The 14,820-nt window shown below is 44.3% G+C and overlaps 1 protein-coding gene across 2 annotated transcripts in view; it reads left to right on the top strand.

Moving 5' to 3' along the window:
- Window positions 1–14,820, top strand: part of kdr (kinase insert domain receptor (a type III receptor tyrosine kinase)) — a 98,733-nt gene that overhangs the window by 37,088 nt on the left and 46,825 nt on the right. For both annotated transcript variants that reach the window (XM_072496781.1, XM_072496780.1), the window contains exons 11-16: window positions 3,225–3,357; window positions 3,667–3,775; window positions 5,708–6,058; window positions 6,374–6,520; window positions 8,883–9,014; window positions 14,527–14,633. In XM_072496781.1, the coding sequence (XP_072352882.1) occupies window positions 3,225–3,357; window positions 3,667–3,775; window positions 5,708–6,058; window positions 6,374–6,520; window positions 8,883–9,014; window positions 14,527–14,633 (979 nt within the window). The remainder of the gene's footprint in view (window positions 1–3,224; window positions 3,358–3,666; window positions 3,776–5,707; window positions 6,059–6,373; window positions 6,521–8,882; window positions 9,015–14,526; window positions 14,634–14,820) is intronic.

Genomic DNA, 14,820 nt, shown 5'->3' with positions numbered 1-14,820 from the left:
GGGTTACTGGGTTATGAGGATGGGGTGGAGGTGTTGACCTTGGGTAGGGTGCTCTTTCCAAGAGCCGGTGCAGACTCGATGGGCCGAATGGCCTCCTTCTGCACTGTAAATTCTATGATAATCTATGATAATTTTCCCCAAATTGCGTAGAGTGTTGAATGAGGCGAGAAAAGCGGTGTGAAACACGTTGGCTTCACAGATGCCTTTTCTCACCTGATCAAACAGCACTCTGCAATTTCAGAGTGCTGGTGAGGGTCACACAATCATTTTGAGGAGTGTGGGTGACCTAAACACGGCAGCGTAATTGGGATTCAGAGATCGAGCACCATATTTAAAGAACATTGTGGCCCCACTCACACGAACCTCGGCATCCCTGGCGTCATGGGGAACACCACCAACCCTCAACCCGCAGAGGGCCATCCCACTCCATGACTGGAAGATCAGGACACCCACCCCCCCCCCAACACCAGGCAAGCATTAGAGCGACCCGACCCCCCTCACCCCCCCCCGCCCTCCGGCTGGCATTGGGGCACCCCCCCCTTACAGATTTCAATCCCCATCCCACTCCATTGCAAGTGCAAGCCCTATCCTCAACATCCAACAAGCTTCCACAACACATAATGGAACCAACACGCTCCCCCACCTCAAGAAATTAGATCTTGACACAGCGAATCCCATTATGGCCCTCTTGCGAAGGTTAGCAGCCATAACATGATTCGCGGGCGTGTTGAAAGGGACTGAAAAATCACTACCATGTTTCTGAAGTGAAGCATTAAGATGTGTCTATATGTGTGATATACGGGCAGCACTGTAGCACAGTGGTTAGCACAGTTGCTTACAGCTCCAGGGTCCCAGGTTCGATTCCCGGCTTGGGTCGCTATCTGTGCGGAATCTGCACGTTCTCCCCGTGTGTGCGTGGGTTTACTCCGGGTGCTCTGGTTTTCTCCCACAGTCCAACGATGTGCAGGTTAGATGGATTGGCCATGCTAAATTGCCCTTAGTGTCCAAAAAAGTTTCGGTTGGGATTGGGGAATAGGGTGGAGGTTTGGTCTTAAGTAGGGTGCTTTTTCCAAGGGCCGGTGCAGATCATATATATCATAGAATTTACAGTGCAGAAGGAGGCCATTCGGCCCATCGAGTTTGCACCGGCCCTTGGAAAGAGCACCCTACCCAAGTCCACATCTCCACCCTATCCCCATAACCCAGTAACCCCACCCAACACCAAGGACAATTTATCATGGCCAATCCACCTAACCTGCACATCTTTGGACTGTGGGAGGAAACCGGAGCACCTGGAGGAAACCCATGCACACACGGGGAGGATGTGCAGACTCCACACAGACAGTAACCCAAGCCGGAATCGAACCTGGGACCCTGGAGCTGTGAAGCAATTGTGCTATCCACAATGCTACCGTGCTGCCCCATCGATGGGCTGAATGGCCTCCTTTTGCACTGTAAATTCTATGATTCTATGATATATATATATCATAAGCAGTGCTATGGGAAAAAATAAGGAACAGGTTCAATGGATATATCAATGTAATAAAATCAAATAAATGATTTGTGATTTGCAGTGTTGCAAGCCCTTTAGTACTTCATGAGGCTATCAGCTTGTAAAATAGTAACTTGTGCTATACAGCAATTGAACTCATTAAAAAAAATTTGACTCTGTGTGTCCATGCAAGATGCATTCATTCTAGAGGAAGTAAGTTGATTGATGTTCAGAATGAATGACAGCATCGCCCACTAAGCCCAAGAGGCCTCTCTTATCTTGGCTCAGCAGAAGGTCCGGTGGACTTCCTGCATGACAATCCTGGGCAATCTGCTTTCCTGTTGTTTGTTTGGCCACTAACTTCCACTGGCTCTTTCCTCCACCACCCCCATTGTTTTCCCTTTCCAATCACGGATGCAAGAATTGTATTGAGGACTGCAGAGGCTTCTCTGTCTCCTTATCTTCCTCAGAAATTGAATTATCTCTGGCAACAATTCCATTTATCAAAGCCTTACTTCCAAAAATAGTTATTTTCTTCTACACATCCTAATTGGAAATCACTTGAGGCTGAATAATATTTTAAGATTTATTTCTATATTTGCTATTGCTGTGTATATAAAACATATATATTATGTGTACGTTAAAGGTCCTTTGTTTTTAAGAAAAAATGTTTTCAAACTTTTTTTGGTTTGGAAAAGGAGTGCTGGAAGAAATTGAATTCAATTTCATTGAAATAACACTTGCAAGTGATCCAATAATGTATTCCAGTTATAATAACTGGCAGCACGGTAGCATTGTGGATAGCACAATTGCTTCACAGCTCCAGGGTCCCAGGTTCGATTCCGGCTTGGGTCACTGTCTGTGCGGAGTTTGCACGTTCTCCCCATGTGTGCGTGGGTTTCCTCCGGGTGCTCCGGTTTCCTCCCACAGTCCAAAGATGTGCAGGTTAGGTGGATTGGGCATGCTAAATTGCCCTTAGTGTCCAAAATTGCCCTTCGTGTTGGGTGGGGTTACTGGGTTATGGGGATAGGGTGGAGGTGTTGACTTTAGGTAGGGTGCTCTTTCCAAGAGCCGGTGCAGACTCGATGGGCTGAATGGCCTCCTTCTGCACTGTAAATTCTATGATCTATGAATAACCTTATTGCATCATTCTAATGGTTACATAATATTTTGCATGTAGATGGCACCCTTCATCAATGCCATTTTAAGTCAACTATCAAGTCAACATTCTGTCCTGACTGGTTCAATGTAAGGGAGATATTTTCAAATACTGCCCTAGTACATTAGCAAAATACACTTTTATTAACTTGTTCAATAAAAAAAACTCTTTTACATTTTTCCAAGAGCTTATTTTCTTTTGGGTGGCATCTCTCAGATGGTAACACTCCATACGTGATTCCAGAGCGAGTGCCAACAAGTTGTTGTACTGTTGGAGCTGTATCACAATTCTAACTACCTCTGACATCCACAAAGCTATCGTAAGGCAACCCTAGTTATTTCACAGGAATATTGAAGCCAGTTTTAAAATTAGCATTGCTTGCCCATCTGAGATCTGTTAAAAGTGTAAACCCAGGATAGAGATAGAAACTTTATTGATTAGCTTCTCACCGGGTAGTACATTGGCTCTTTGAGGCGAGGAAGAGACTAATGTATTGGTAGAAACATGCACATCTTTCTTTATTTGGAAGCATGGTCTGATGAAGGTGCATTGATGTCAATTTCTTTCTGAAAGCTCTCAAACAGAATTGGGAAGCCTCTCTGAGTCACATGAAAATAAAAGGTGGAAGAGCATTACAGACAATGATGGCAGCAACAAGATTGAAATTAGAGAGCCTCGGATCATGTTTCTTGAAGGGAAGCATAAGGTAAATTAACTATTAAAAACAGCTAAATAAACACAATCAATTGTGTATACCACTAATTTAATGAATACATTAAGTTAAACAGCAATATTTACTCAGTAGTCATTAAAAACACTAAATAATGAAATCCAAGGTTTAGTTAGAAATAATTTGACCCATTTGAGTTTAAATTAGGTTTTTTAATTTTAATTAATTGCTTTTATGTGTTTCTTTTCGTATGCATTCCTTTGCCCGGAAGGTATACAAATATCTGAGCTCATCTCTGGGCATTTGTTATTTATATGGTACCATTTTTCTGACGTTTCCCACTAGGTGGTCAGCACCCTTGTGATTCAGGCAGCAAATGTCTGTGTTCTGTACAGATGTCGGGCAATTAACAAAGTGGGACAAGATGAGAGGGTCATCTTCTTTCATGTAACCAGTAAGTACAGCACGTCTACTCAACAATTTATGAAAACAAATCCCATGGAAAGACTAAAGAATCTGCTCTGAATTAAAGAGATTTGAGGACAAAATGATTATAAACGGATGACTTGTATGCTGTGTAGTAAAGCTGTCTCAGCTCCTGGAGAGGTTATTGTTTATGAATCGAGGATTAAATTGTATGGTAAATAAGCTTGGGATTGCAGCCAAATCAAACTGCAGTGCATTTGCCCGATGAGACCAGCAAATCAGTCCGTTAGCCTCATTAGGGTAGAAGAGACAATTAAGTTCTACGCATCATTCGCGGTCTTAGAAGCTGCTTGATGCGAACACCGATTGGCAATAATTATTAGCAATGTGAACCCCATACTGACCCAGTAACACATCATGTTCTGCTCCTGCCATGATTTCCTGGACAACTTGAAAGTTAAAACCGACTTCTTCAAAACAGATAGGCACAAATGTGATTTGTTTTGGAAAATATTTTTTATTTGCTGCCTTTGTTTGAATTACTTTATGTAAAGACTCTGTCCAGTAAATTAATTCTGTTCGTAGACTGACCGGAGGTGTGTTTGTTTTTATTTTAAATAAGTTCTTGTCAAAATGCAGAATGTGAACTGCTTGAGAAGCTCTTTATTTCCTGCAGAGAAACAACTTCTGTGACTTCATTAGGCTACGGAAACCGGTCCTTGCTGAAAAAGCAGTGGCATTTTATTAAAGTTTTTTTGTCATTGTCATTGCTGTTTGAGCAGATATATTATATGTGGGCAGGTCTGTTTATGCGGTACTGTTTACATTAAGGGACAATCGCTTTACGAACTTTGTGTTCCTAAAACTGTGCAGGTACAATTGCATGCAAATAGTGGGGAAAGGATTACATTTAGCTGATTTTAAAAAATAATTGAATGTTAATTAAAAGACCAAAATCCAGCCCTTCCTGTCAGTCGCATCTTCCAGCTCCCCTCCCCCTCCCCCAGGCGGATTACCCAGTGGCGGGATGAGTGAACAATTCAAAACTCCATAGACACCAGCAGGACTGGAAGATCCTGCCGGCGGCCAATGCCAAGTCTCTTCCGCCGCTGGAAAACAGGCCACAGGGAGACCAGGAAATCCCGTCCCACGTGTGGATGCCTTTTAATAGTGGAAGACCCACAGGTGTGGAATATTGTGTTCACCCCTTGGCTACAGATTTATATATTTGCTATATTGTCAACTCTAATATTTGGCCTATAAATAGTTTTGGCTAGAGTGGCTAAACCAAGCAGAATCTCTTCTAATTAAAGTCTCTTAAAGTTGTGCACTTCATAAAAATAAGAAACATACACAATCCCTACAATGCAAAAGAGGGCCATTTGGCCCATCGAGTCTGCACCGACCTTTTGAAAGAGCATCCTACATAGGCCCAATCCCCCTCCCTATTCTTGCAACCCCACCCTGAGGGGGATGTAAGCATGGTCAATCCACCTCACCTGCACATTTTTGGACTGTGGGAGGAAACTGGAGCACCCGAAGGAAACCCACGCAGACACGGGGAGAATGTGCAAACTCCACACAGTCACCCGAGGTCAGAGTCGAACCTGGGTCCCTGGTGTTGTGAGGCAGCAGTGCTAACCACTATGCAACTGTGCCTTATGAGTGACTGAACCTAAATAAGGAAAAATAATTTCATAATTAAGATGGTAAATGGTTTAATATTTGAGCAATAAATACATCTTAAGTGCCTTATGCTTGTCAACATAAATTAATATATCTGTTTTTTAAAAGAAAAACTGCAACTATTAAGGCTTTTATCAGAAAAAGAAAATTATGTACTGGAACCCAGGAAGAGACTTGCAAATTTCAGTACTTTAATGCTATTTCAGTTGGTGTTTCATAGAAAAATAGAATAGATAAAAAACAACAGGTGGGATTAATATTCTTGATTTTGCAGAGGGTCTTGAAATTAATCTGCAGCCTACGGACCATCCTATTGAAGAGGATAATGTATCGCTTCAGTGCAAAGCTGACAGATTTACATATGAGAACCTAAAGTGGTACAAGATCCACCCCACAATTCTCCAAAGCTGCCGTGGCAACCTTGCCATCCTCCCATGTAAAGACCTCCAACGTGATGCAGAACAGATGACTTGGAGAATGGTTTCTGGTGACAAGACTGAAAATATCACCATCGAACTGCTCTTTGGCAATATATCTCTTCAAGATCAAGGAGTCTATCTTTGTGAAGCCCAGAATAAAAAAACAGGTGAAAGACACTGCATGATGAAGACACTTTCTGTAGAAGGTGAGAAAACTATACAATGAACTGATAGGATGTATCATATGCAACTCTTGTGCCACGATTTTCTTTGGTGAATACTTGTACTGGCATTGTGAAATGGAGCATTTTCTGATTTTGTGTAGTCACTGCCAGCATCTCCGTTTAGTATTGAACAGTAATATTGGATATGAACAGATTTCAGGCTCAGTACAAGGAAGCAACCACATGTTCCAGTTCAATTTTCAATTCTTCTGAGGCTATCGTTTTACAGTTCTAAAAATTATTTTTTACTTAGTAAAAGCACTGACTGAGTAAAGTTTCTTCTGATTTTCATTGCAGCTCAACAGTCGCCATTGGTGCTTCAGAATCTAACAGACCAAACAGCGAATATGAGCTCTTCCATAGAGATGAAGTGTGATGTGGTTGGGACACCGAGTCCATATGTTATATGGTATAAAAATAATAAGAAGCTTTATGAAATGTCAGGTAAGCTGCTTATATTCGTCCAATATTATACCTTGAAGTGTGTAAAGAGCCATCTTTGGACGGCATGGTGGTACAGTGGTTAGCATTGCTGCCTCACAGCACCAGGGGCCCGTGTTCAATTCTGGCCTCGGGTGACTGTCTCTGTGGAGTTTGCACTTTCTTCCCATGTCTGCGTGGGTTTCCTCCGACAGTCCAAAGATGTGCCGGTTAGGTGGATTGGCCATGCTAAATTGATCCCTAGTGTCCAAAGGTTTAGGTGGGGTTACTGGGATACGGGGATAGGATGGAGGCATGGGCTTAAGTAGGGTGCTCTTTCCAGGGGCCAGTGGAGACTCGATATGCCGAATGGCCTTCTTTCGCTCTGTAAATTCTATGATTCTATTTTTTTTTAAAAAATTTAGTGTACCCAATTCATTTTTTCCAATTAAGGGGCAATTTAGCGTGGCCAATCCACCTACCCTGCACATCTTTGGGTTGTGGAGATGAAACCCACGTAAACACAGGGAGAACGTGCAAACTCCACATTGACAGTGACCCGGAGCCAGGATCAAACCTGGGACCTCGGCGCCGTAAGGCAACAATGCTCATTGTGCCACTGTGCCCTTTATGGTTCTATTTCAAACCGGTTTCAGAAAACAAATCTCTAAACCAGGCATATAAAACGTGATGGGAATTATTGGGTGCAATGGTTTGGGTGATAGTGTTAATAGAGGTGATACCGCATCAGCTATCTGTTATCCATCTCTCTTGATTTTCATTTCATTCATTGCCAGCGAATGGAATATAAAAGTATAGATATTTTCCTACTGTTTTACGGCAGGGGGGCGGGGGGGGGGGGCGGGGGGGGGGGGCGGGGGGGGGGGGGGCGGGGGGGGGGGGGCGGGGGGGGGGGGGGGGCGGGGGGGGGGGGGAGTTGGTGAGACCACATCTGGAATACAGTGAATAGTTTTGGTCTCCCCCTTATTCAAGAATGGATAATATTGCATTACAAGGATTTCAGAAAAGTTTCACTCAACTGATTTTTGATTGATTGATTGGTTGATTGTCACATGTACCGAAGTACAGTGAAAAGTATTTTTCTGCGGCTCAGGGAACGTACACAGTATGTATACGGTAAACAAAAAGAATAATCTACAGAGTACATCGACAAATAGTACATCAACAAATAGTGATTAGTTACAGTGCGGAACAAGGGCCAAACAAAGCATATACACGAGCAAGAGCCGCATAGAGCGTCATGAATAGTGTTTTTACAGGGAACAGATCAGTGAGGGAGAGAGTGAGGGCGTTATCTTAGGAGGAAAGGTTAAACAGGCTAGGCGTATATCCATTGGAATTTCAAAGAATGAGAGGTGATCATATTGAAACATACAAGATCCTGAGAGAACTTGACAGGCTGGATGCTGAAAAGATGTTTTCCCTTGTGGTCGAGGTTGGGACTAGGGGACACAGTTTAAAAATAAGGGGTCTGGCAATTTAGACTGAAGTGAGGAGAATCTTTTTCTCTCAGTAAATCTTTGGAATTCACTTCCCCAGAGAGCAGTAGAGGCAGTGTCATTGAATATATTTAAGGCAGAGTTAGATTCTTGGCGAGCAAGAGAACAAAAGTGTATGAGATGGAGAGCCAGGGTCTAGGTTCAAAAATGGAGTTGGGACCACAGTCAGATCAGCCATGATCTTATTGAATGGCGGAGCAGGCTTGATGGGCCAAATGGTCTACTCCTGCTCGTGATACATACGTTTATAATATAGCATCCACTTTACATCATATCCAAAGTCAGAATTACCCCAATTGTATTTGTTATAATTCCATTCTGTCAATGTGTTTAAGGAAGTAGTTTTAATAACTAATGCTCTTCCTAATCAAAATAAGAGTCAATTACTGTCTGTTGATTCCCAGTGAAAAGTTCACCAGATTAGGTCAGGGCGGAATTTGGTTCTTCTGATGTCTCCTGCAGTCAAATAGCATGCTCGCTGTCTCAGGCAGCAAGGATGTTCACTCCATTGGAACTACTGGAGAATGGCTATTACTATGCAGATGTAGTTAATATTATCTTCAGAAGAGGGTGGGAGGAAAGAAAATTAGAATGGGGGAGAGTAAAAAATATAAATGAAATGAATCTAAAAGCAAATGCTCATTGCTTCACAGTGTACAAAGAAAGCCAACATATAAGTTTGTAAAAGATTTCAAATAATAATTATTCAAAAATAAAAGAAACTGTTTGGCAGTGTGATTACTATTAATCTTTTACATTATTCAGTGTATCCGGTTATTTCAGTTCACACTATGATTTGTAATATTGTGACTGGTGCAGATAATGATGCCTCACTGACCTAACGCTGTATGTCTATGTCCTGCCAGGCATTGTTCTAGATGAGATGAACAGGACATTGACCATCCAGAGGTTGAAGAAGGAAGATGAAGGGATGTACATGTGTGAGGCTTGTAACATGCAGGGCTGTGCAGTTACTGCTGCGATGATTGCTGTCGAAGGTTAGGAAACTGTTGAGAAAAATTAAAGTGATTTTCGGGCAGAATAATATCTGGGTGGTTTTGAACTGAAATGCGATACTTATGCTAGTTCCAAGAGATTGTGGGCAGGATTCTCCGACCCTCTGCCGGGTCGTAGAATCGCCGGGGGGCGGCGTGAATCCCGCCCCGCCGCCTGGACACTGGCTGCCGAATTCTCCGGCACCGGGGTTTTGCCGGGGTCGCGAATCGCGCCGCTGGCAGCAGCTCCCCCCCCGGCGATTATCCGCCCCACGATGGGCCGAGCGGCTGCCCGTTTTTGGCCGGTCCCGCCGGCGTAAATCAAACCAGGTCCGTACCGGCAGGACCTGGCTCTGCGGGCGGCCTGCAGAGTCCTCGGGGGGACGCGGGGGGATCTGGCCCCGGGGGGGTGCCCCCACGGTGGCCTGGCCTGCAATTGGGGCCCACCGATCCACGGGCGAGCCTGTGCTGTGGGGGCACTCTTTCCCTCCGCGCCGGCTGCTGTCAACCTCCGCCATGGCCGGCACGGAGAAGAAGCCCCCTGCGCATGCGCTGGGATGACGGCAGCACACGCTGGCGCTCCCGCGCATGCGCCAACTCGCGCCGGTTGGCGCAGCGCCAAACCCTTCCGTGCCAGCTGGCGTGGCGCCAACCCCACCAGCGCCAGCCTAGCCCCTGAAGGTGCGGAGGATTCCGCACATTTCGGGCGGCCCGACGCCGGAGTGATTCACGCCACTCCTCGGCCCCAATACGGCCCCCCCCGCGGGGTAGAGGAGAATCCCGCCCTGTATATATTATTGTTTGTTCAGAATGTAAGGCTATAATGATGCAAGTTAGCTCATACTTGTTATTAATGTTTTAAATAAAGCAGATGCTATAAATGATCAATGCACGTGGATTTACAATTTGTTTGACGGCACAGCACAATTGTTACTTTCGATATAGTTGACAATGCCAAGCAGTCAAAATGTAGGAGCCTATATATTCCAGTAGGAATAATGATAAGGCTATCAGCGCTCACATAAAGGAATAAATCAGACAACAACATCTGGCAATTGCACATGCACGGTTAAACACAAAAGTCAAAACCGAGTTCCCCAGCTCCCCCAGAAACTGAGTTCTAACATGATCTCACCCAAGATTTCGCCATTCACATACATGAATAATGTCAAGTTATGGCACTTCCCCACTGGGTCCGCACTAAACATGAGAGAAAAAGTAAAGTTTGTCCATTCGAGGGAACATTCATCTTAATTATGTTTCTGGCACTGAAAATTTACTTTTAAGAGAATTGCATATGTTTAGGTTGTAGATTTAAAAAAAGTTAAAATGCATTAAAAAAAAAAACTATTTCAGTGTCTTTTATCTCTTGCGTGTAATCCCATCTTTCTTTCCCTCTCTTTACTTTGCTTTCTGGATATGATTTTACATTAAATTCTAACTTCACTTCCTGGTTTAGACTCTAGACGTTTCCCAGGTCAGTGGAAGTAGCTTTTGAGGGATAAGTACAATTGCAGAAAATGCCATAATGCTGGTATCCTGATAGGCCCCCACCTCGTTTCATGAGGGCTCATAGTGAAACAGAAGCCTCACTTTTGAGATGGGAATCCAGTTGAAGTAAGATGTAATCAAGAGGGATTTTGCGCATGGATTCCCTTTTACCTTACAGCGGAGTAGCCTCACAATGTATTTCTAATCTGCTGGATATGGCAAGTCCACATCTGGATGGATTTCCTCAAAGAAACTGGCAAGCTGTGAAGACTTTGACCAGTTAAACTGAAGAGCTATGGCCGGGATAAGGCACCTATGTAAAGCACTCTAAGAGTATTTTCAATGTTTGATGGGTGACTGGACGATACTTCACATGACCAGCACTTTACCCCCTCCAGCTGCACTTCCTTGCACCCAGCTACACTTCCTTGCTCCCAGCCTTCAGAGTGGCACAGGCGTAGCTGACGAACTGTTGAGGGTCAAGTGGTGAGGCTTACCACTTCTAAATGCTCCTCGAGCAGCAGAAACATCAACAGCAGCACCAACGACCTTCTCAGCCACATGTCCCTGCATAGCACAAAGGAGATGGACCCAAAATACAGCTGGAAGTAGGCAAGACTCCTAAAAGGGGGTCTACAGGCAGAGGGCCAACTCTCTCAATATGCGTGAGTACCAATGTCTCAGGAGGCTCAGGGTCACATGGCAGCATGCATGCTGCTAACATCTGCATCTTATTGGTCAGCCTTCCCAGTGGACTAGATGGATACACATGGCCGAGAAGATAACTACCATTTTTAACCATGTAATAATTCCAGGAGATGCAGAGTGAAAGGCCAAACTGATTTATTTTAAACGGAAAATAAAGCCACTACCGTGGCACACAAAACAAACATTCCAGCCCAGGACTATCGGGAACTGCCAGTCTGGATCGGGGAGCTGCATTTAAAGGTCCTGCTAACAAGCCCCAGCTCACCAGGGGAATTTGTATTCTACAAAGCCCACATGGAGATCAATCAGCAATACCCCATGATCCTCTTGACGGTTATCACAAACCACTTTCTGCCCTCCAATGATGTGTATACGATACCCCAGGTCTCTCTGTTACTGCACACCCTTCAAAATTGCACCTGTTATTTTTAATTGCCTCTTATTACCAAACTTAAAGCTGTGACGAATAGTTAATGCTGGCCTTCCCAGCAACACCTGCATCCCATGAAGAATTTCCTTTGCGTTATATTCAACTCAATGTTTTTCTTCCATAGATTCTGCCAGACCTGCTGAGATTTCCAACAATTTCTGTTTATTTTTAAGCTGTCATACACATCCATTTTCTACTTCATCGTATTCCCTTTCTCTTTTATTATCCAGAGAATTCTTGACTTTGTTTTTCCTATCTTTCCCCTCATGGGAATGTAGTTCGTCTTTACCCAAACTATCTTCTCTCTTCAGTGTCTGCCACAGTTTTGCTGGCCAATTTTTGATTCCAATTTACTTCGGCCAAATCCATTCTTGCAACAATTAAATTGGGTCTCATCTAATTAAATATTTTTGTTCCAGATTGCTCCTTGTACTTTTCCATAACTAACTTAAATCTTATGATACATTGATATATTAGTGCCACATAAGAGCATGAGAGAAATTCCATCAGCAATGCCACATCCTCTGGATTCAATGGGGGGAGGAGTATCGAACAAATGCCAGTGTCCTTCTTGAAGTTAGCTGCACAAGCATTCAAGCAAAACTCCTACAAAATTAACTTTGATGGACTGGACACTGTGTATGGACAACAAAAAAGTGTATTGACCTCCAGGTTCTGTTTTATCTACTCTCAAATGGGCAGTGTTCCAGAGGGGAACAGAGGAAGCACTTCACAGACACCCTGAAGTTTTCCTTGATGTGCAACAGCATCAGCATTAATGACTGGGAAGAGCTTGCTACCAATCGTTCAGAAGGGTGACAACTTGACCATCAAGCTACATCATGCTTTGAATCGAAACACCTTAATGATGAGGCAGAGGGATGGCAGAGAAGGAAAGAAAATGAAACAAATCCTGTACTCTGGATCCCACCATCTCATAGAGCATCCTGACAGCTATAAACCTCAACAGCTCCACTGTATTGACCTGTACTTCCCATTCCTTTGATTCATGAATGTTCCTGCACCTGATTTAATTCAAGGATACATTTTTACCAGTGTCTCTGCACGTGCCCGTTGATAATCCCTGCTGGTTAAGTAAATTGTGATGCTCACAAACTGTAGTTATTATTTTTCTGTTGAAATAAAGGGTTTTTATACTCTGATGTATTAAAGCTTAAACTCTGAATATTCAAATCTTAGCCCTTGTTATTCACATCACAATCGTTCATATATCCACATCCCAAATAGTTAGCACCCATATACAAAGTAGCATATACCGTTTTAGAAGTACTCTATTGAGAAAGCAACAATTGTGCAGTGTTACCAAATAAATTGTAAAGCCATGTGCATCTGTAACTCAATAACTGACAATAATTAAGTTAATTGGTGACAATATAATAAAAGTTATTATTAAATTAAGTTGACTGAACCCAATGATGATTACTAATTGAATCTAATGAAGTACTCACTATACTTACAAAGTCCCCCAACACCCCCCACCCGCTTTAATCATCCAGGTCTTACATTCTGGATTTACTCCTTAAGCTCATCCGAACCTGTCCACTTTTAAGACCCTGATTATAACCAACCCCCTTGACGGTAAGCCTCTGCTCACCCTTCCTAGTATCTCTTCCTTTGGCTCAGCACCCAGTTTTCATCTAATTTTGTCTGTGACTCACCTTAGGACATGTTTTTCTGCATTCAAGGTATTCTATAAGTGCAATTTGTAATGCATAGATAACAATATGGAAGAATAATGTAAAATTTAAAAGAAATTCAATTTTCAGGTCCCAAGAATTGCACCAAATAACTTGAATATACATTGAAGGAGCTTCTCTAAACATTACCCCCACCACCCAGAATGCATGCACAAGCCTACATTCACACAGCCCTTCAAATTATCTATGTGTGACACCCAGGAGATCTGGGGCGAGATTCTCCGATATCGGCACGACGTCTGCCGACCACGCCAAAAACGGCGCGAATCAGTCCGGCATCGCGCCGCCCCAAAGGTGCGGAATCCTCCGCATCTTGAGGGGCCTATCCCTAACCTTGAGGGGCTAGGCCCGCGCCGGACTGATTTCCGCCCCGCCAGCTGGCGTGGAAATGACTTTGCCGTGTGGCGCATGCGCGGGAGCGTCAGCGGCCGCTCACGGCATCAGTGGAGGGGGGTCTCTTCCGCCTCCGCCATGGTGGAGACCATGGCGAAGGCGGAATTAAAAGAGTGCCCCCACGGCACAGGCCCGCCTGCGGATCGGTGGACCCTGATCGCGGGCCAGGCCACCGTGGGGGCACCCCCCGGGGCCAGATCGCCCCACGCCCCCCCCCCCCCAGGACCCCGGAGCCCACCCGCGCCGCCTTGTCCCGCCGGTAAGAGAGGTGGTTTGATTCTCGCCGGCGGGACAGGCATTCCAGCAGCGGGACTTCGGCCCATCGGTGCCGGAGAATCGCCGGGGGGGGGTGCCCGCCAACCGGCGCGGCGCGATTCCCACCCCCGCCTAATATCTGGTGCCGGAGAATTCGGCAACCGGCGGGGGCGCGATTCTCTGACCCGATGGGGGGTCGGAGAATCCCGCCCCTGTTTGTGATTTATGAAGGTGTAGACTATATTATTTTAGAAATATGTTATGGACTGCTTGGTCACTGTAATTATAAAGAGGTCTGTATTTTCTTAAGGTCGTAAATCATGCGGCTACTGAGTTGTACTGTGACACTTTGCTTTTTACTTAATATGATTTGTATGGCACCAGCTAATCTTGTTCATGCCAGTTTGGTGTCTCTGTCGGGTTCAGTCTGTGTATTTATCTGTTCCTTTATAAATTCCCACCTATCGATGATCACATGCATCGCCACTGAACTGAAAGGATTTTTTTTCTTCCGTACCAGGAGTTGAAGACAAGGCAAACCTGGAGTTGATCATCCTGGTTGGCACTGGAGTGATCGCCTTGTTCTTTTGGTTGCTTCTAATAATCATCTTGCGGACAGTAAAGCGGGTAATAAAACAATCCCAGTATTGTCCCATGGGAATATACATTGCCTGACAAATGAAAGCTGACTGTAGCCCTTTTATGTGGATCTTTCCTTTGTGTTTAAAACAACACACACATTTTTTTCTTTCATTCCATAATGCTGCTGCATGATTTAACGAAGGATTGACTAATGTGTGTTAATTAGAATTGC

The sequence above is a fragment of the Scyliorhinus torazame genome, chromosome 3 (assembly GCF_047496885.1).
Source record: "Scyliorhinus torazame isolate Kashiwa2021f chromosome 3, sScyTor2.1, whole genome shotgun sequence".
Lineage (NCBI taxonomy): Eukaryota > Metazoa > Chordata > Chondrichthyes > Carcharhiniformes > Scyliorhinidae > Scyliorhinus > Scyliorhinus torazame.
The sequence above is the reverse complement of the archived record's forward strand: the minus strand, read 5'-3'. Positions and strand labels throughout refer to the sequence as shown.